Here is a 21,854-nt window from a genome sequence, read left to right on the forward strand (position 1 = left end):
TTCTGAAGAGCAGCTTTGCAGGTAATGGGATTATATGTACTTTCTAAGGGGAGAATAGACATTTTAGGGCCCAACTTTCCCCTCACATATGCCGTTGCTATTCTCCTGAAGGCTGGCTGTGGATTGCTATGGAAAACTGCACATCTGGCCAGGGTAGTGTCAGCTTCCCCACTAATAAGGAAGTATAGTTTAGAATCAGCACAATAGTGCCATCAGCCTGCATCAACCTTGATTGGGAATGGACCACCTGAAAGAGTAATTCAATTCCATGTCCCATCTAATCTTTAACTACCACAGAGAATGCTGGCAAAGAGGTTCTTTAGTGCCACTTCCAATGTCAAATACTGACATTACAAAGGGCAAAATGCTCATCTCAATATAAATTACATGCTCATCCTCAGTTTAGTTTTACACAGCACCTTCTCCTTCATCTTAAAGTTTATGCCATAGGCCATCCCTTAAATACTGTTTCCAATCCCCTAAACTCCATTTACTTAAGTTCAGAGTCATTAAAAAAATCTTAAACCTCTTTTTTGGGATTATACATTTTAATCATGATTATACAATGAATACTTGATGTTCTTGTGGAATCAGAAACATTTTAATCTCAAGCAAGACATTTAACAATAATTTGAACTGCTGAGAATTTGATTAAGGTATTTAAGGGATTAGAAACTAGATTTAAAAGGTGTCTAAGCAATGAATTCAAGTGCTCACACAATTTAAAACAAAAGATAAGATTTTTTGTTTAATTAAAGACATAAGTGCACCAGGAATTACACCCTGAGGAAAATACACATTTAAAATTTAAAGAACTTGTTCCTGAGAGCTAATTTGTTATTTTCCAATGTGTATTTTACATAAGAACGGAGTAAGCTCTCCTGTGTCCAATGGTACTTCACCCCATACCCACTTCTGGATTCTACAGCATCATATAGTGTGCCACTTGTATTGGACCTTACTGAAATAAACAGAAAGATCCAGAGTGTTTTGGATTAGGCTCTTGGATAGTAAGTGGCAACACTTTTACTCCACTTCCATCTCAGACAGAATACAGCAGCATGTAATTATCTGACATATCTGTGCGCAGGAATCAGGAGGTGATGACAGGACTTAACATAAACCACACTCAAGAACGTAAGAATTCCAGTTAACATGACAGCTTCTTTTCACCTTCCTTCCCAGTCCCTCCCTGCATAAAATTACTCCTTATTGTCTCCCTTAGTATTACGTGGCTCTCGGCGATGCCCCAAAAATGCTTCCACCAAGAGGGCAAGGGGCCCCATGTTTTTACATGCATTTGTACTGTCAACCCAACTTTCAGATCATCATGTTGCTTATTCTACACTGGTTCTTCATTGTCCCTGGATTCAGCTTCTCATGCTTATAACCTTGTAGAGGAATTATTGTCAGTGGAGAGGCAAAGCTGGTGGAACAGACTCCAAATAAAAAGTTGTGATCAGGCTATGCTTTCCAAGGGTCAGACATTCCGTCTCTGGCTTCTTAAAATGCCTCCTAATGCATCTCCGCAAACCCTGGTAAATCAGCCTCTTCACGAGTGATATCCATTATAGATTAGCTAGCTCCATAAGGGTTAATCATATAATTCTCAGACAGCAAAATGTGGCCGAAAGAATTTGGTACCCATGAAAAGTACTAGATTTACAGCCCTGCTGAATTGATACATCATTGGCAGCAGGTATGAACGCTTCCCATTTCACCTGTGATGAGAATTTGAAGAGTTTGGTTTCTGTTTGTTCATTTCTCAATTTTTCTTCTGAGATTACTGAGAGAAGCACTAGTTTAGTGACAGAGCTGCTGGTAGTTCTGCAAGAGGGAAAGCTAGCTACTGGAATGGACCAAAACCAAAACTTATTTCATACAAGCTACCAAACAAATGACACTGCTTTTCAGCCACTGACAACAGTTTTTTGGCTGTGATCCAACAAATATTTTACTACTGTTAGTCATCCTATTAATTTTATTTGGACTACTCCTGGTGCTACACATAAGCAAATGCATAAATGATTGCAGGATCAGTACCTTAATTTGTACCATTTATCTAGAGGTAAATGTGTATCTCATTGCTCATCCATTGAGATATCCAGTCCTCCTAAAAAGAGAGTGTTTTCTAAAACACTGGTAACAATAGCCATAAAAGTTCTTCTTCATTGTACTTTTGTAGCATGTTTCTTTTCAATGAAACACAAGTTTACACAACCAACTTTGCTAAAAGTCATCAAATTCAAAAAGCACCAACTCCAGACTTAAATATCACCTTGTGCAAGTTATAGTTTGCATGTCATACAATCTAACCAATAAAAAATATGCTTACAACTTACATAAGTACAGATGGATCACTGCTTTGCCTGCTGAGGTGATAAGAAAGTGCTACTAAAAGGCCACAGAAAGCAGAGAACAGTGCTGGAATGTGTCGAGCATCCCACGGTTCCTAATGAGAAGAACAAAAAGCAGAATACTGTTATGTTAGGAATGCAGAACTTAGTTTTTAAAGGAAGCTAAATCCTGTAAACTGCTAGATCTATATATTTCAGCTTTAGAAAAGAAGTTGCATACCTACGAGTTAATTATGGTTTTGGCACAAGACCCATGTCCAGGGAAGTGTAGAGCTGCATATTGTGAAGTGTGTATTTGACTGAGCCATTTTTAAGATACTAGGGCTTCAATCAGTTATCAAAGTTTCTATGAATATTCTGAGTTGAGAATGAACATGGAAGATTTTAGCCCAATGAACTTGTTTTTGTTTTTAAGAAAGTTAGGAACAACTGAAAGTGGAGGCTGGAACAGATGTTAACAATGGCAACCACTGTTTTACCCCCTCTACTAATAAATAATTATTTATCTAGCTTCTTTATACTGTATGAGACATAACTCCTTCCCCTTTGTACCATTAAATAAACCCTACATGATCATATGTGTAAGGTATGGGTGTATATATTTATATTCTTTCACATTGTTTTAATAGTCCATTATGTCATGCACCTCTGTTCTTAGCTTGCCCCTTCTTCTGCAGCTAGTCACCTTTATTGCTCTCCAAAATTAAACTACAACAGCTATCAGGGAAAACATATTCTAATGTGGTAGAATGTTTTACAAGAAGTGTGGACACAAAAAGATTCAATTTCCTTAGCATCAGTGTAATGAACCTTTATCCATTTTGTCATTTTCCTTCCTGACTAATGATGTCTGGTAGAGCTCAAAATTAAAAAAGCTGGAAGAACAACATAGCCAATAATTGGACAATAATTCTTCTTCCTTTTGAAACGGAATGACAGGTTTCACTCTTGGATGGTGATGTTATCTGTCATTCTAGAGTGGGCCTTTGTATTCTTAGATGACTTCCTTCTGTTTATGTGATGTCTTGCTCTTTCATTTCATATACAATTTTGGTTGATTCACACAAACAAAAACAGTGGTTTTAAAAGCAAGTGAAATGCAGGTGCAGGGTTAAGGATAAAAGTGATGAGTTCAATGAACACTTAGGCTGAAAGAAAAGAAGTTCTGTTTCCCTCCAGATTCACCTACTCCCAAAATAACCAATTAAATAGAGAATAAGAACCTCTCTGGAATTTTAACATTTGTTGCCCTAAAAATTATAAAACTGTTAGAAAAAAAGTTAGGCAAAGTAGAAATATTCATATAAACAAAAACCTCACTTTCTCATGTCATTTGTCCTCCTTTTTAAAAGGAAACATTTTTCAAGTCTGAAAAGCCTTTACATTTCAAAAATACTTTGTAATAAATCCTGCTCTCCACTCAACACCAGAAATATTGTTGCATGTGGCAGAATCATTGTGGTAATATGCAGTAATCAAAGTTGTTTTGATTCAGAAAATCCCCCTCAGCACAGATAATTGTGCAGTCTGCTGCTACCATAACAGAACTTGGAGTGAAAATATAAAGGCTGCAAGAGTTTGCATGGTCACTGGCTGCAGCATAGTTGGATCCAGAGACAAGCACCAGTTGCGTAAGAAGTGACCATCACCTATAGGTTGGGAGTTTTAACCTTAACCCTATACATTTCAGGAATGCATGTTGAGAAGTGACTTTGCCGCTACTTATAATTTTATCATCATTCAAACATAATTTCTTTGAGCACAATTTATAGGCCAGTTTTTTTAATTCTGCTGTTTTTATTCCTTTATTTTTAAAAGACATGGTAATACATTTAAGAGGGGGGGAAAGACCTCTTATCTCATGCCCATTCTTGTAAAATATCTCTTGACTGAGATAATTCAAGACAAACTTTAACTAAAAAGGATTTTTCTTAAAGTTATGAGCAAATGGAACCACATGGTTGTAACCAAAGTATTCTGTTATCATTGTGGCGTGTTTTCAATAACCATTAACAACTGAGGACTGTTAGTTGCCCTAGGAGCAGTTATGTTAATCAGTCCATGTCAATCCAGAAGTAACTATCATAAAGTTGATTTATTCAGATGATCTGTTGATGGCAGAAAAGTTATTAGAGTGAGGAAGGAGATCCCCATAAACTTCTGCAAAGCTACCTCCTTATTCTTCTTCAAAACTTTCCTTTCATCTCCAGTTCCTTGATGCCCACAAAAAACTTAGCAATAGTTAAACCACTAGTGTGTTGTGACCACTGCGTATTATGCCGACTGACACAGTCTCACTGTTTCCTCATAGTCCCATTTGGCTGTATAGATCTTGTCTCTTTTTTATATATTTCAAGTATAAGTTCCATGGCGGCAGGGACTTTTTTTTGTTCAGTGTTTGTACAGTGACAAGCATAATGGGGACTTTGATTCATAACACGAGCACCTAGATCCTACTGTAACACAAATAAATAAACTGTACTGAGTTTGTACTGAGCGCTTGCTGACATCTTTGTAGTTTTCATAAACTTCAAGAATATTATAAAGAGCCCAAAATGGTAAAAAAAAAATTACATTTATAAACCTTGAAAACAGGCAGTATTAAAAATCAAGTTTCTGTGTGCTCGGTTTGACGTAGGTTTTAGCCAGTTTTCAATTTACTAATTTTAAAACTCTAAAAATAGGAAGCCAAAAAGGAATTGCTGACAGATTTTTCCATTCAGCTTTACTATGTGTCACTGTACAGTAATACACTCTCAACTTCTCACATGTAAAACTAATCTTGGACCTTCTGTTTCTACAGGATTCTGCAAACACAGTTTAAAATATTATCCTCTGGATTTAACAGAATAATATATACATAATATTGAAGAATTACATCACCTGTGAAAAGCTGTGAAATACAACATAAGGACATGCTTTTGGACACAGATATGGTTACAACAACTTGCCACTTATTGCAAAACATACTGTTGAACAGCCTTCTCCAAATTTTACTTTGTTAATAGCTCTTGCCTGAACCCCAAGCCTCTCTAAATCGGGAAGTATATGAGTTGATAAACCTGTCTCCAGAAATCTACTTGAAGAATTTTTATGTGGCTGAAATAAAACCATGTAATAAGCCTATAATTCTATACTTGGTCCATTATTCATCTGGGAAATCTATGTATACATAAGAGTGCCTTCAGTCTTTGAAAACATTTTAGGGCAGTTTTAGCTGTTTGAAGGGGACCTTTGCATTCTATTTTTTTGCCATGGTAGAACTTTAATTAAGGCAAATATATATCAAATTATTAGTGTATGGATGAAATTAGTAAAAAACAAAACAAACAAAAACATGTATCAAGTAGCACTGCTTTTCCTGCTAAGTTTGGGCCTGAATCAAACTATAAATCAAACTATGCTAACTCTGAGATTTTATGAATGGGGCTTAGAATAGAACTGAACTTTAAAACTGCTCATCAAAAACTATAAAGAAATTATTCTGAAATATTTGTTTCCAACCATAGAGCACAGCTACTTACATATCGGTCATATGCTTCTAATGAAGACAGTCTACAACTATCCAGAGAGGCAAGAGGCCATTCATGCCATTTATAAAATGAGGAAATTTATTTCAGACTTAGATTTACCCATGGATCCAGTTTTCCCCATAATGATTAAGATAACCCATAAGTTCCAAAAACAATTAAAAGAAACTACAAGAATTATTTTTGATCTTAATAAACCACAAATCAAAGTCAATTGTGTGATGCAAAAAGGGTTCGTTTTAAATTGCTGGATGCCAGTCATTCATTTTAAACATTACTAACTATATTTAGTTTAGGAAAACTAGGAGGCAATGCCCCTTGCTCGCTAGGCTCGCCAACTGTGGGTAGGCAGCCCTGGCTCTCCCAGAGTTGCTGAGGAGGGTCAGGCTGAGGCATGGCAGCCCTGGCCTGTTCCCTCCTTTCCCCCAGTTGCTGGACAAAAGACCAGGCCAGCCTGAGCTCTCCCCCTCCCTCAGCCGTTGGGCAGGGCTGAGGTTGGTCCAACCCTGCCCCCTCCACTTCCCCCCCCCCCCCGCAACCTGTGCTTCAATTTGATCCCCCTGCCCTTGCCATCCTCCCTAACCCCTACTTCTCCCCACACTGCGTATCCCTACCCCCACCTCCTTCCTCCATTCTTACACCCCATCCTTCCCTAACCCCTCCTCACCCCAACAGTGCCTATCCCCCGCCTCCATTCCTATATCCTCCTCACTCCCACCATACCCCCCTTATTGCAACGCCCATCCCTGCATACACCCTATCCCACTATCCCCCTTCTTCCCTCCCTACACACACCCTGCCCCCTCCCACAAATTCCTCAAGCTGCACACCACGCTTCCCCCCGGAGCACCACCGGGACAGGCAGTACAGCCCCAGCCACTGCAGCAGGAGCCACAGCCTGCACTCAGCCCAGCCTTTCTGCACAGTCTGTTGGGGCAGCTTTGCTCTGTGGTGAGCCCAGAGCGCAAGGCGGCAGCTCCGGAGAGCTAGGGAAGCAGCCGGGTGCAAGACCTGCCCAGCTCGTGGTGGGCTTGAGAGAGTGCACCTGAACCTGGGTTACACAGAGTCAAGCCACGTGGCAGGTGCATGGGCCGGGCGGGGCTCAGAGGCAGGTGGACGCTGGTTCATGGGGTGCATCGAGATGGTGCCGCCACCCCCGCATTTCACGGAGTGGTCATGGCTCCTGAGGATGCAGAGTGACGTGATGACATCACTCTGTTGTCCCACAGGAAAAGGTTTTTTATAGATTAGAAGAGATGAGAAATAGCAGGCCAGATCTTACTAATTTACCGATTTACTAACAACTCAAGGATATGGCTCCTGCTACATTAGTCACATGGGTTTTTTATAGGCCTTAGAGAACCACCATTATTGTGACCAAGGGAAATAATCACAATTATTAACCCGGGCTATTTTATTATTAAAGAAAGGAAAAGAAAATATTAAATCCAATGATAAAATACATCCATTACAATCTCTTCTGTATGTCTCTCTGTGGAGAGTTTTTAACAGAGATTACACCCTTGAGCATGAAACACCTCAGGGAGCATTCTTTCTTTGGTAAATTAAGGCCAAAGTATCTTGTTTCCTAAAATTATGATGAAATGCTGTCTTAGGGCACATCTACAGTGCACCGTTATTTTGAGATAACAATAGTGTTATTTCAAAATAATGTGAGCGTCTACACAGCCATTCCATTATTTATTTCAAAATAACGGATGGCTTATTCCAAAATCTATAAACCTCATTCTACGAGGAATAATGCCTATTCCGAAATAGCTGTTTTGAAATAAATAGTAGATGTTTTACTGCTGCTATTTTCAAATAGCCCTCTCACCAAGGCCATTCTAACTTATTCCTCCACGGTACCTCCTAGAGCTCTAAATTAAGATAGCATATCTACATTAGGGAAGCCTCAAAATTAGTCTGAGGCAGGCTTCCCTGAAGCATATATGTGCTATTTCAAAATAAGCTATTTTGGAATAACTATTTTGGAATACCTTATTTCAAAATAAGTCTGCCGTGGAGACATACCCTTAGTCTCTTGGAGCTTGTCTATGCAGCAAAATAATGCACTTTATAGGGGTGTGATTTCTAAAGCGCACCAAAGTATTGTGCATGTACTGGTCCACATGAACCCTGATGACATGCTTTAACACTGTGATGTTTGAAACAGTATTACACTGAAGCGCACTAGGGAACCTTTAGTGTGCACCAGCAGGATCTATGCACATTAATTCATGCACAACACAATAGTACTGTTTATAAATTATGCCCCTATAGACTGCATTACCCAATAATGCAGATAAGCCCTTAATAGATACTTTAAAAATGTTTATGTATGGGCAACAGAATTTCTATCTAAGGGTAGCTAGATCCCGCTGGTTATTTTAACCAGTTTGCAGCTGGGCAAATTAAGCAATCTTAATTAAATCCTATGAAATTGAAGAAATATTTAAATCAGTTATTTTAGAAAAAAAAACATTTCAGAAGCTGTCTTAAGACTGACCAATTATGAATATTAAGAATTTTACATCCAATTTAATCCTACTATTTCTGGATTTACTAATGCTTGGTCTCTGGTTTCCAGGAACACTTAGTCTAACCATTTGGTGATTAACAGGAAAAATTATTACTATTTTCAAAGACTCAGAGAACACTAGAACTGGAAGGAGCCTTGGGAGGTCATGGAGTTCAGTCCCCTGCCCTTTTTAAGTTACAGCAGCATTTTTACACACCAACAAAATTACAAAAGTTTTAAAATCCAATCCCTTGGCAGTGTACTGGTTAATTTTCTCTCACTGATCCAGCTTGAAATCTTGGGGAAGTTTCCTTGATTTGGTTTCTTCTTAGCTTTTGATACTAGCTAGTTTTGAGGCATGAGCTGTGGAGTGTCTGCTGTTTAAGCAGGGTAGCAGAGTGTGTGTGTGTGGGAGGAGGGAAGGAATACACACTTCAGACATTTTTATACTCTTCTCCTTCTTATTTACATGAAATTAAGGGAAATTACCTCTTCCAAGTTTGTTTAGATTCATAGTGGCTGCAATCATTTGTTCACTGGTCTGTGTCTTCGGGGTTGGTTTATGTGACACTTTCAGCTCCTGAACAGGTATTCTATTTAATGAATATGCAAGATTTCTACTGACCTTTATTTTTGTGTAGTGAGAAAATCACAGATAAACTTTTGAAGTTATAGTTTAACTTTCTCTTTTTATTTATTTCATTTATTTAAAAATCTTTCTTCACTTTTAGGCTATGTCTACACTGGTGGGTTCTTGTGCAAGAACATCGTGCGCAAGTGTTCTTGTGCAAGTATTCTTGCACAAGAACACGTCCACACTGACATATGCTTTTGTGCAAGAGCATCCATGGCAGTGTGGACACCCTCTTGTGCAAGAAAGCTCTGATGGATATTTTAGCTGTTTCTTGTGCAAGAAACCTCTGCCGCGTATCCACACTGCCCTCTTGTGCAAGAGCTCTTCCGCAAGAGGTCTTACACTTGTTAGAAAAGAGCGTAGCTCTTGCGCAAGAAGCCCTGTCTTCTGACGCCGTACTGTAAATCTTCTTGCAAAAGAGCGGGCGGGCATTGTGGACGCTTTGCGGGTTCTTGCGCAAGAACAGCCGATCTTGCGCAAGAACCCGCCAGTATAGACATAGCCATAGAGTTCAGCAGGAAATGAAATTCTGTTTTCAAGAAGTCCAAACAATCCTATTAGTCATAAGAAAGTTTTCAGATGAATTAATTACTGGCACTTATAACTATTTAATTTCCCATTAATATAAATATTCTATATTTAAATGGCTTCTTACATGAGTAACTAGTTCAGGAAGGTCTTTAATTCCAAGCATTTTACTGTTGGCAGCAAATTATATTAGGAGCGTCACACTTAACTAGCATACTTGCAAATATTCCAATCAAATGATTTCCCATTTCAACATTTAAGAAGTAAACACATTTTAAATATTTCCAACTATATGTTTTTCCAGAGGACTTTCAAAAGACAAGCAGAAGTTTTTCTTTGAAAGGAAAGGTGTGGGCAGCTTTGTATAGGCCTGCATGGGAGGGTGGGTGTGCACATGCATGCAAATGCACCCTCCCATGGTCCTCCAAGTAAGCGTGGGGGGGAGGGCGGAGCAGCGCATTGCTCAAGCCTCTCTCTCTCCGGTGATCTGGCTGAGAGAAGCAGTGTGTTACCCCAACCTCCCTCCCCCATGCTTTGGCTAGGGGAAAGCGGAGGCTGATTTCTACCCCTGCACAGGAGCGAGGCTGGTGGCAGAGCTGGGCAGCCACCAACCCCTTCCACAGCAATTCCTGAGGATGGGCCTGACTTTTCCCCTAGATTTTGTTTGATAAGGAATCTTCAGTAATTTTTTTTGCCCTTTGTGTGTGTGTGTGTGTGTGTGTGTACTAGTTTTACTCTTTACAAATAAAATGCCTATCACATCTTTTATACACAGCACCAATCATGACAACCAAGCCTACACCCATTTTCCAGAACATAGAGAAAACTAGAGGAAATTTTAAATGCAACTTTTATGAATGTTTATAAATACTCTTTGGGATAATAAACATGGCTTTCTGGCTAACAAGAGGTTGTCTTTCTGCCATTTGCTTCTCCTTGGAGACAGAAAGCAGAAACCTTCTGCAATTTCTTTAAACCAGACTGAACAATTTATAACATCAGGCCCATACTCAGGAATTCCTCTGTGTGTGGGGTGGGGAGGGGGGGAAGGGGAGAGTTGCAAGCTGTAGGAGGGCTGGTGGCTACACTGCCCCCCAACACCACCCCCAGAGCCCTGCCCAGCCCCTGGCCTCTCTCCTGGGGGAAGGAAGGGAAGAAATCAGCCCCAGGCTTCCCCCGACTGGTCACAGCACAGGGGAAGGAGGCTGGGGCAGCACACCACCTCTACCTTTCCCAGACTAGCTGGAATCAGCCCCATGAAAGACCATGAAGGACTGTAGGGGGGTGCATTCACACCCTTTGCATCCCCCACCCCACATACAGGCCTGAACATAACTAATTAAAAGAAACACCATGTGGTAAGGGCTCCTCTTATCCTGGCCAGTGTTTGGGCCAGCAGCCTTCCCCCTTTGCCAAGAATTGGGGCTTGCAGCTGTTTTCTGAAGTAGGGAGCCTAACCACACCTTCTAGGACTTCCTCCCCTGCTGTTTCTAGCTCTAGAACTGCTCTGGTTTAGTTTCAAGTTCTTGTTTTCTACCCCTCTGCTACCTCTCCCCTCCATCCTCTCACTCTTTCCCCAACCTGCTAACAGGGGAAGCTTTTAAAGGCCTCCAGCAGGTCTGAAGTGGAGTCAGCTGCCCCCAATCTACCTGGGCCAGCTCCCTGCCAGCTGCTCCTAATTGCTTTGCAGCCCTCCACCCCTACTTAGCAGACCTTTTATGCTTTTTGGGGCTGCCTTTTCCCCAATCTGTAGTGGTCCTGTGCCTGACCTTGTCACAACAGTCGGTGTTATATTTCAAGCGTCCTGGCTATAGCATATTAGGAGCTCTATCTTAATATTCAGTAAAAGCACAAGCAAGTTTGTAATGGACCTAATATTTTTAAAAATAAGTTATAATCATTGTTGCATCAATTTTAATGTCTGTCCACCTCAGCTGGAAAAACATCTGAGAAAGAAATGTGGTATATTTCGTGGTATATTATTATATGCTGATGGACTGGTTGCAGCTTGGTAACCATTTAGAATGGTAGAAACAAAAAGTGACACTGCTAAACCGAGCATTTTCAATAACTGTGGGAAACAAAAAAAGATATACTTGAGGGTTTAAAAGAGCATCCTTTAAATATTGAGGCAGAAGCCAGAAAACAGCTCAGAAAATATTAATCCATGATGCAGTCCCACTCAAGTCAATTAGATTCCACGTTGGTGAATCTGGCTCTGCATCTGCAGCTCCAAACTGATGGATACAATATCTGAGAATAAAGACATCTCTTCCAGGAATCAAGAGAGGTAACTTTTTCATACACTGGGTTCTAGGATGGCTATTAGGATGTCAACATCAAACTGGGTTAGCTTACAAAACAAACATGCAGAGCACAAAGAAAGAAGTGCTGAAAGGAACATACACACTTTCAAAACTGAACAAGTGCTACCAATCATTTGACATGAGAAAGAGAAACCTCTAACAGTGATGCTGATAGCTACACTAATGGAAGGAATGACCAAAAGAGCCAACGAAACCATATCCAGGCTATTGAATTTTATAGGAGCCATAGCTAAAAAAGAAAATTAATGCAATCCAGAAAGAATTGGAATGATGCTTGTGGGATAATATAGCTAAGCGATGGTGAGGAGGTATAAAAGAAAATGTCCTTATAACCAAGGAACAAAAACAAATATTAACAATCTATGGACTGTGACATTTATGTTCTCAACTTGTGAAATCAATCAAATTAACATATAGGAGTCTGAAAAGCAAAGCTGAAATAGGCAGCTGGTGTTTTGTTCATATGATGTGGAAGTGACATGTAGTATAAGATTTATGGAAAGATATTGTGCAGCAGGTGAAGGCTATTACCAAAATAACATTTTGTCTCACTCATAAATTCTGTATGTATGGGGCATTACAAATTTTAAAAACCCAAACATTCAAGATCACTTAGAACTACCACCACATTTGCTGGCCTCTGTACAGCAACTGTATCAAAAAGAACATTATGACTCAAAAGCTTTCTCCCCTCATGGCCTTTTCTGCTAATTGATATAAGGCATATTAATTATAATATAATATTCAATAGGGGATCCACACTAGGGTTAGTTAGCGTGGAACAACTTGCATGATTAAGAGTCTTGAATTCCTGTTATTCCTTTTTTTGGAGAATTTTGTTATTTTGACTTTAGTTGTGGCCAATTACGCTGAACAATTTTTTGTTATTGTTTACTGAATACTTTGGAATAAAAAGGAAATCTCAAGATTAGCTGTAACACAACTAGCATAACTCCTATTTTCTATAGCATGCAAAAGCCAGTCTGAAGTGATGGGCACATGGGGCCACATACTACCATCTTCCACTGAGAGACCAAAGAGAGACATTTTTTACGGAAGGTTACAGAAGAGCTAAAATATGATCCAAGAATTTTCTCAGACAAGTTAATTGAAAAGTGGATGAAGAAGATTGAGAGTTTTGTTAAAATTAAGAAATAATCATGGAATTTTCATGAGGCTCCTAAAGTGAACATTTACAGTTACAGCACGAGGAGTCCATGTGAAATTATTGTTGCAGCCTAGCCAAAGCAATGTTGAAATGTGACCATCACTGAGTTATTGTCAGAGGTGAAAGTAAGCGAGTGCACCCTGGTGCGCAGCTCCAGCAAGAGCCGGCTGAGCTGCCTCAAAAACCAGCAGGGAGCTATTGAAAGAGTTGGCAGGGACCCAGGTTGCAAGAGGACAGTATCTGTAAGACATTTTAAGTTACTTTCACCTCTGGTTATTGTTCTGTATATATTATGTTTTCTTTAATTATAGAATGGAAAAATGAAGGTCATTTGTATTGTCTCAAGAACATGTGTTCATAAATGTGGCAAGTATCTTCTTACCCTTTATACTAAAATTGAAAACTATATGACAGTGTATATTTTTTAAAAAGGGTCTCCAGCACAAAACATGGTTTTGACATTGCTGTTTGAATAATCTTACATATACATGTGACCTCAAGCAGGGCCGGCCCAAGCCATTCGTGTGCCCCGGGAACACAGCACCGCCTCTGGGAGAATGGCACATGTGTGGCCCTGCCCCTGGGTGTGCAACACCCCCGGCACCCGGCGCATGTGCGGTCCCACCGCCAAGCGCCCGGTGCATGTGTGGCCCCGCCCCTGCCTGGTCCGGCAGCCCTGCATGGTGCCCCCTACAATGAGGCGCCCCGGATGATAACCCAGTCAGCTCATAGCTTGGGCTGGCTCTGACCTCAAGAATGATATATGATCAATATTTGCTGCAAGACCAACACTTGGCACCCATTCTTTCATTGAGTCATAGATTTAAAGGCCAGAAGGGACCATTAAATAATCTAGTCTAACCTCTTGTATATCACAAGCTATGGAACTTCATCCAGTTTCTCCTGTATAGAGCCCAACAATTTGTACACTGGAATAAAGTGCACCTTCTCTTTCTTCTTGGGGCTGCTTCTCCAATAAAGCAATATACTCTGACCACAACCCTTTTATGGAAACCAAAGTCATTGTATTCAAGGAAGTTTCTGCCATTAATGATGTTACTTCCTTCTATAAATACTTGCATAATCTAACTGATGATAAAGGTCATTCATTCAGTGTGGTTTATTTTAGTACTGGCCAGTTAATCAATGCAAGTGTCCATGGCATACTGTAAGGATCATGAAAGCCAGCTGCTAAGTTCATCTCCAATTTCTTTGAATCCTGATATTAAGGCTGTGACAAGTATTCAAATCCTAGATTGAACAACAAGAGATAAAGAAGCTACTTATGGTATGTCTAGGCTATGGGTTTTTTCTGGGATACCAGAGGTATCTCGGAAAAACACTGCTACGTCCAGGAAACGTGCCTGCCTTTTTTTGCAGAAGAGCAGACATGCTCTTTCGGAATTCCTGTCTTCCTCCTTCCATGAGGAAGAAGGGCTCTTCTGAAATAGAAGGTTTTTCCAAAATTTGGCCCAATGCAGACAGGCCAAATTTCAGAAAGGCCTCTTCTGACAAAACTATTGGAAAAAGGTACGCAAATTGTGGAGTGCAATTTGCATACCTTTTTCCAATAAAACCCAGTAGTCTAGACAGAGCCTAGCAAGAGCTGCACAGACTAGAAGAAGAGTTAAAATGAGCAGAACAGCTCATTTTAGGCCAAGCAGGGAGAAGGAAGGACCTCTCCTTTGCACCTCCCAAGAAAAGATCAGAGGGAAGGCAGGATCTCTCTCTCAACAACTACCTGAAGCCCCCTCCCAAACCCCCAAGAGTCATTTCCCCATTCTCTCCTGTTAATTGATTTTATTTATGATGATTCCCTCTGGTTTTGGTTATGGGCTACCCCTGAAGGGAAGAGACTTGGAACTGGCCTAGCTAGAGGGCCAAGGCATGAGAGGAGGCAGCTGTTCCAAGAAAGAGAGAGCTACCATTCTTCATATCTAAAACTCACTATTGCCTATCCCCTCACCACTAGGAAATTCTCCCCATGAGTGAAGATCACCACAAGATGCTAGTCAATCGACTCATTTCATACAAAATGATCCTGGCAAATTCATTATCCATGAAATCCACAGCGCTGCAAAGAAGCACAAGGGAATTAAGGCAGCAGAAATCTTGGAATTCCTGCAGAACTTTAAAAAAATGCTTGACCAGCTAATCTTGTGTGACTGCAGATGTTATGCAATTTCAGCTGGAAAAAGGGTTGGTCCTGCCCCACTAGCAAAAAGGCCTTATTTTACTACTTGCCAATATAAAGGCAGCAAATTAGACTGTTATAACTACTCCATCATTACTCTTCTATCTGTTCTGGGGAAAGCTTTTGCTTCTGTCTCGTTGGCCCAAGCTGCTGCTATCCTAAGGAGCAAAAGAAGACTGCAACAAGCTGACTTCACTCCAGGCCATTCTACAGTGGAGTAAATGTGCACAGTGCACCAGCTTATTCAGAAAGCATGAGAACTGAAGTGCCCTGTTCACAATGCATCTGTGAATATCAAGCTTGTATTGGACTCTGCTGACAAGGAATCATTTTGGCAGAAACTCACAATCTCCTTGAAAAGCTCTATAAGAGGTTCCATCTCCTATACAATAACTCCTCAAGCTGCATTCTTGCAAACAGGAAAAGAACTCCGGGCTTCCAAATTAGTCGGGCATTCAGTAAAGATGCACCTCTGTCCCAGAACCCTTCAGTCCTGTCACACACTGTGAGCTTGACCAGACTTCTCAGTAAATGCATTTTAGGCATATGTTTTGATAAAAACCTTAACAGTATCGATTTTGCTGACAACATAGCGCTAGTTGTCAAATCAATGGATGAGCTAATAGTGACACTTAAAGTCCTGGAAAGCTCACTAGTAAAACTCAGCCTGAAAATTAATTGAGGTAAAACCAAAAGACTTTCAATCAGCAATTGCACACACATTGCACACACACAGTTGAGATTGTCAGTGATTTCACCTACCTCAGCTCTTTCTTAAAAACATGAGCAGTACTGGGAAAGAAATTAAAGTATCATCAGTAAAGGGATGCCTTATCAGGAACATTTTTTGTAACCCAAATACCGTGATTAATACATTTCAAGACCAGAAGGTAAATTATGATCATTGAGTCAGACTCCTTGTTTAACGCAGGCCATAAACTTAACCAAAACAATTGCTACAGCATATGCTCTAAAAATATCCAATTTTGACAGAAAATCCCAAACGATCCTTGGTAAATTGTTCCAACAGTTAATTACCTTCCCTGTCAAAAATTTACATTTTATTTCCAGTCTAAACCTAAGTTCATCTACCAGCCTTTGGATCATGATATATCTGTTAGGGATGTTACATATCATTTAATTTAATAATTGTGTAACCGTACCAAATCTTAGCAGTTACGTGATTATTTGATGGTTCCCGGGGTGGGGTCAGCAGCCAGTACACTCCTCACCCCACTTCCAGGGAGCCCCCTGACTCCTCACACTGCTGCCTCTGTATCACAGGCAGGAGCCAGCTCCTTCCGAGCACCAACTCCTGCCTACCCACCCTAGCCGTGCACTGCTACCTCTGATAGGGTATGTCTATACTACAACGTTAATTTGAACTAACTTAGTTCAAATTAGTTAATTCGAATTAGTTAATTCGAACTAAGCTAATTCAAACTAACGGATCCAGACTAAAAAACTAGTTCGAATTAGCGTTTTGCTAATTCGAACTAGCATATCCACATTGAGTGGACCCTGAACCGGGCTTAAGGATGGCCAGAAGCAATGCCGGCAGGGCATCAGAGGAGGACTTAGAGCGTGGAGCTGCTGTCTCAGGCTAGCCGAGGGCTGTGCTTAAAGGGACCCGAACCCCAGCCGGACAGACAGTTCTCAGGGGTGCCCCGCTTGCAAAGCAGTCCTGGCTTGGAGTGCCCAGACTACCTACACTGGGCACATCACATCCCAGGCTGGCGGCTCCCGGGAACTTGCCCGGGACCGCAAGAGGCGGGCACCCGCCTGGGCTAGTGCGGAGATTGTGGACCTCGTCCACAATCTCCACACTAGGCATAGGAAAGTGGCCGGCTAGGGCAGGAGAGCTGCCAGCCTGGCCACCCAGGAGCAGGTGTGCAAGAGAATCAAGGGGGTCCACTGAGACCCCCGACCCTGAGCCCTGAGCTTACAATGGCTGTCCTGGGTCAGACCAAAGGTCCATCTAGCCCAGTAGCCTGTCTGCCGACAGCGGCCAACCCTAGGGACCCTGGAGGGGATGGACCGAAGACAGTGACCAAGCCATTTGTCTCGTGCCATCCCTCTCCAGCCTTCCACAAACCTTGGGCAGGGACACCACTAATTATAGGGTCCCAGAGTAGTGACAGGCCTGTGTCCCCCATGGCTCACTGGTGGAGTGGCCAAAGCCATGAGACAGTGACAAATTTAATTTAGAAGCCCAAATGAAAGATAGGATTTAAAGAGTCTTCAAGGAGGAAGCCCTGCATCACAGCTGTACAACAAGGAAGGGACAGGCTTAAAACGTGCACAGAAGAGGCTGAGAAAGGAACCCAGAAACTGGGCTGCAGATGTTACCAAGGGTACAGTGACAGGCCCTATTGGCTCATTCTTGTGCTGGACTCAGTCACTTAGCTGGTGAGATAAGCCACAAGATGAGAGCAGCATCCAGTAGGGGGCACCCTGAACCGCAAAAGTGCAGGTTTGCTCCTGGCAGGAGATGCTCACACACCAGTGATTTTGGTAAGATTAAGAATCAAGTCTGCTGCCTGTAAAAAAATATTACTTTGTTTCTGACATAGGCATAAGCAGACATTTCACAGTGGTTACTATTTAGGGCCACATTCTGCTGTACATCCTTAAACTGAATAGTACTTTTCCTCTACAAATAGTCACACTGAAGTCAATGGAGTTACTCACAGGCTGTGTCTAGACTGGCAAGTTTTTCCGCAAAATCATCTGCTTTTGCGGAAAAACTTGCCAGCTATCTACACTGGCCACTTGAATTTCCGCAAAAGCACTGACAATCTCACATAAGATTGTCAGTGCTTTTGCGGAAATACTGTGCTGCTCCCGTTCGGGCAAAAGTCTTTTTCCGAAAAACTTTTGCGCAAAAGGGCCAGTGTAGACAGCAGAGATTTGTTTTCTGCAAAAAAGTCCCCATTGTGAAAATGGCGATCGGGGCTTTTTGCGGAAAAGCGCGTCTAGATTGTCCACGGACACTTTTCCGCAAAAAGTGCTTTTGCGGAAAAGTGTCCTGCCAATCTAGACGCGCTTTTCTGAAAATGCTTTTAATGGAAAACTTTTCCGTTAAAAGCATTTGCGGAAAATTATGCCAGTGTAGACGTAGCCACAGTGTCAGGTACTACTTATGAGTAAGAGTTGAAGAATCATTCCCTTATAATAATCTAGGTAACTCCCTAAAGAGACAAAAAAAAATTAGGTGAGACTTAGGAACAAGAGGGGTTTAAGCCATATTGTATAAAGGAAAAAAAATCTATGAGAATTTTAAAATCTTGGTGGACTAAGGTTATGAGCCAAAGTAAGTGGAATTATCTCTATATGCTCTAAATTATCCTGCTTATAAATATCTTCAGGAGAACAGTACAATAAAAATGCAAATGAGATATAATTTTTCTGTATGAACAGAAAGTCTGTGCTTAACATGGGTAATTTACAGCAGATATCTTGTAAATCTCTCACAGCACTCTCTAAGTTTAGGGTAGAATTATCAACATATTTCTAAGCGGTTTGAAGTCTAACCTCTGGGCAAGATTGCTTATCTGCAAAGCCACCTGCATGTTGTGATTTAAACTAATAGGCTGAAAAAAGATAGAGATGTATTAATCGGAAAATATTTTAAAAGGTTTTTCCATAATGCTACTTACAAAAACTATTTTTAAACTCTCCACCCCGCAACCTCCCTGCTTCTCTCTAACCTGCTGAGCTTTCCTTTTCTCTCTTTAGAAGAGACCTGGCCCTTTCCCAGACACTTACATCTTCCAACCCCCAAAACACTCCTCCACAAACAACCAGTTTCCTGCGATTGGCTCCTCAAATTCCTTTCTCCATTAGTAGCTCCTACCCAACCTTCTCCCCACTGCCATCTACAGACTCATTAACATAACTGAGAAGTGGTGACAGTGATGCAGGGAAGTTGAGCCAGAGATTGGGAAAGCTGATTAGCATCATGGAAGTAGATCACATGAAAGCAGTATTACTGTAATTGATACAAGATGGCTGGGGGCAGCAATAGATATAAGCTAAAATTTTAAGTGGGACACTGCAACATACCTTAGCTGCATGTGTGTTCATTGACTAACAGCACCTATGAAAGTGCCTTAAGTCCTCAGTCTAGGCTGCTAGACTTTGCATCAACATTATTTTCTTTTTGCGGTTTTGGAACTTGCACTATTTCACCCTTTATCAGGGCCTCCGGTGTGAGAAGCCAGGTAAAGGAGGCAGGTTGCCCTGGGGCCCAGTGATTTAAAGGGGCCCGGAGCTCCAAGCCCTTTCAAAGCCCCACGTGGCACGTTACAGGTGGTCAGGCTGGGGAGCCGTGGCATGGTCTGGAGAGTCCTGAGGACAGGCTGGGAAGACATGGCATGGTCTGGGGCTATGCTGAGGTCAGGCTACCCATAGTCCAGCCCCTTCTGCCCAAGATCCCACCCCTTCTAGGTGGTCTGGAGCCAAGCCCCCTCTTCTATGCTGCCCAGGTCCCGACGAAGTCTGTCGCCAACCCTGTCTTTTCTTTACACATATTTTGGAGGAACAAGGACAAACATGCTGTCCACACCTAAAACTTATGTCCTTTGAGCTACATTGCTCAGGAGAAAAAATTCACCTCTTGCACAGTGTAGTTAGGGTGACCTAACCCCCATTGTAGGCACAGTTAGATTGACAGATAAATTAGTCAATCAATCTAGCTACTGCCTTTTCAAAGATGTGGATTACTAAATCTGATGGGGAAAACCCCTTCCATTGATATAGGAAGCATCTACACTACAGTAGCATACCTGCTGCACCATTGCTATGTCACTGTAGGATGGACAGACTCTCAGAATTTCCAGTAGTATTCCCTAGATCAGGGGCTCTCAAACTTTTGATCTCTGAGGCCTCTCCCCCTCTCCTCCCCAACATGCTACAAAAAAAAATGATGAAAAGCCAGGGCCAGCATTACAGGGTAGCAAGCACGTCAGTTGCCCCAGAACCCCACTACAGAGGGCTCCATGTTCCAGTTTTATGGCATCAGCTCCAGTGATAACAACATTACACATGCTCTCTAGTTTATTTTGGTCGACCGCCTGAAACCTGCTTGTGCTCACCCCCTCCCACCCCTCAGCCCGCCTCACAGAGCCATGGACCCTGGGTTGCGAACCTCTGGCCTAAAAGATGCTAAAAATTGCTTGAAGATGTATCTCATTGAAGCACCCACTCCACAGTCACTGGACAGATGTCATAGTCAAGTATCGAGCCTGCCATATAGTAGAATTAAAAACATTAAGGATAGTTAATTTTCATCTCATGAGATCTTTGGTGAAATCCTGGCTCTTCTGACATCGATCAGAATTTTGCCATTGACTTCACTGAAGCCAGGATTTCACCTCCAATGTTTGCTTGCTTGCTTGCTTGCTTGTTTAAAGAACACATCAAAAATTACAGAGGACACACACAATCTAATTATAAAAAAATGAAAATATACCGAGAACAAAATGACAAAAAATTAAAAAGTCTATGTTCCTCTACGTCTTCATCTTAAACATTGCCAAACAAGAAGGTGAGGGGTTGTGTGGTATTAGAGACATTACATCTCCGATACAAATTAGAGATGTAAAATCCCGTTAAACCAGTTAAGCGGATAACTGTTATGTTTAACCAGTTAACCCAGATCCCGTGGGAGGAGAGCTGCTCTAGCCTGGCTGGATCTGCTGTGACACAGATTGCTCTGGCTAGGCTGGGCTAAGCGAGCCCGCCGCAAGGAGGGGCTGCATGGGCCCGGCCAGGCCTCGCCCACTGCACCGTGCTGCAGGCAGGGTCTGCTTTGGCTGGGCTCACAGCACTGAATGGGAAGCGGCTCCAGCCTCGCTGGGCTGGAGCACTCCTCCATCTGTACAGCAGTGAGCTCAACCCGACTAGAGCATCCCCAGCCCACAGCACAGCATGGTGGTACTAGCAGCGGTTAACTGGTTACCAGTACGCATCACCCAGTAACCAGTTAAACACTTACATCCATTTTTGACTGTTGACCATGTCGGCTAAAATTCAGTAGGGATCGTATTTTAGGGCTCTATAATAAATCCTGAAGGGAAGGGTTTCGGAGCCCAGGCTGCAGCCCAAGTGGAAATGTCTACATTGCTATTTTGAGCCCCATGAGCTTTAATCAGATGACGTAGGCTCTGCAAATTGCTACCATCAATTTGAAAAAGCTGTCTTTTTTTTTTTACAGTATAGATGCAGTCTAATAATGTTCTGTAGAAGATATAAAAAGCTGAAAATTAGAGCAACTATACTGCATACCATTGTACAGTAAACTTCCGATTATCTGGCACCTTTAGGATCTAGGAGGTGCCGGATTATCAGATATGCCGGACTATCAGAAGGGGGCAGTGCTATGAGGGGTCTGGGATGGAGTGGAGGGGAAGCGCCCCTCGGCGCTGCGGGACCAACCTGGCAGCACCCCAGCTGCTCTGCCCTGGGCTTCCCCGAGTCAGCCACTGGTCAGTTTCAGTAGCGGCTGAATCGGGGAAGCCGGGGGCACAGCAGCTCCAATTGTCCGGCTGCCCGGAGCACTTCCGGGTTCCAGATGGTGCCAGACCATCAGGAG

At 41.9% G+C, this 21,854-nt stretch overlaps 1 protein-coding gene across 1 annotated transcript in view; it reads right to left on the reverse strand.

The window, feature by feature from the left end:
• PCNX2 (pecanex 2) overlaps positions 1-21,854 on the reverse strand; it is a 224,394-nt gene that overhangs the window by 118,715 nt on the left and 83,825 nt on the right. Inside the window, exon 16 of the mRNA XM_089777363.1 lies at positions 2,343-2,452. Coding sequence (XP_089633489.1) covers positions 2,343-2,452 — 110 coding nt within the window. The remainder of the gene's footprint in view (positions 1-2,342; positions 2,453-21,854) is intronic.

Source organism: Pelodiscus sinensis, chromosome 3 (genome assembly GCF_052426305.1).
Source record: "Pelodiscus sinensis isolate ZL-2025 chromosome 3, ASM5242630v1, whole genome shotgun sequence".
NCBI classification, from domain to species: Eukaryota; Metazoa; Chordata; order Testudines; family Trionychidae; genus Pelodiscus; species Pelodiscus sinensis.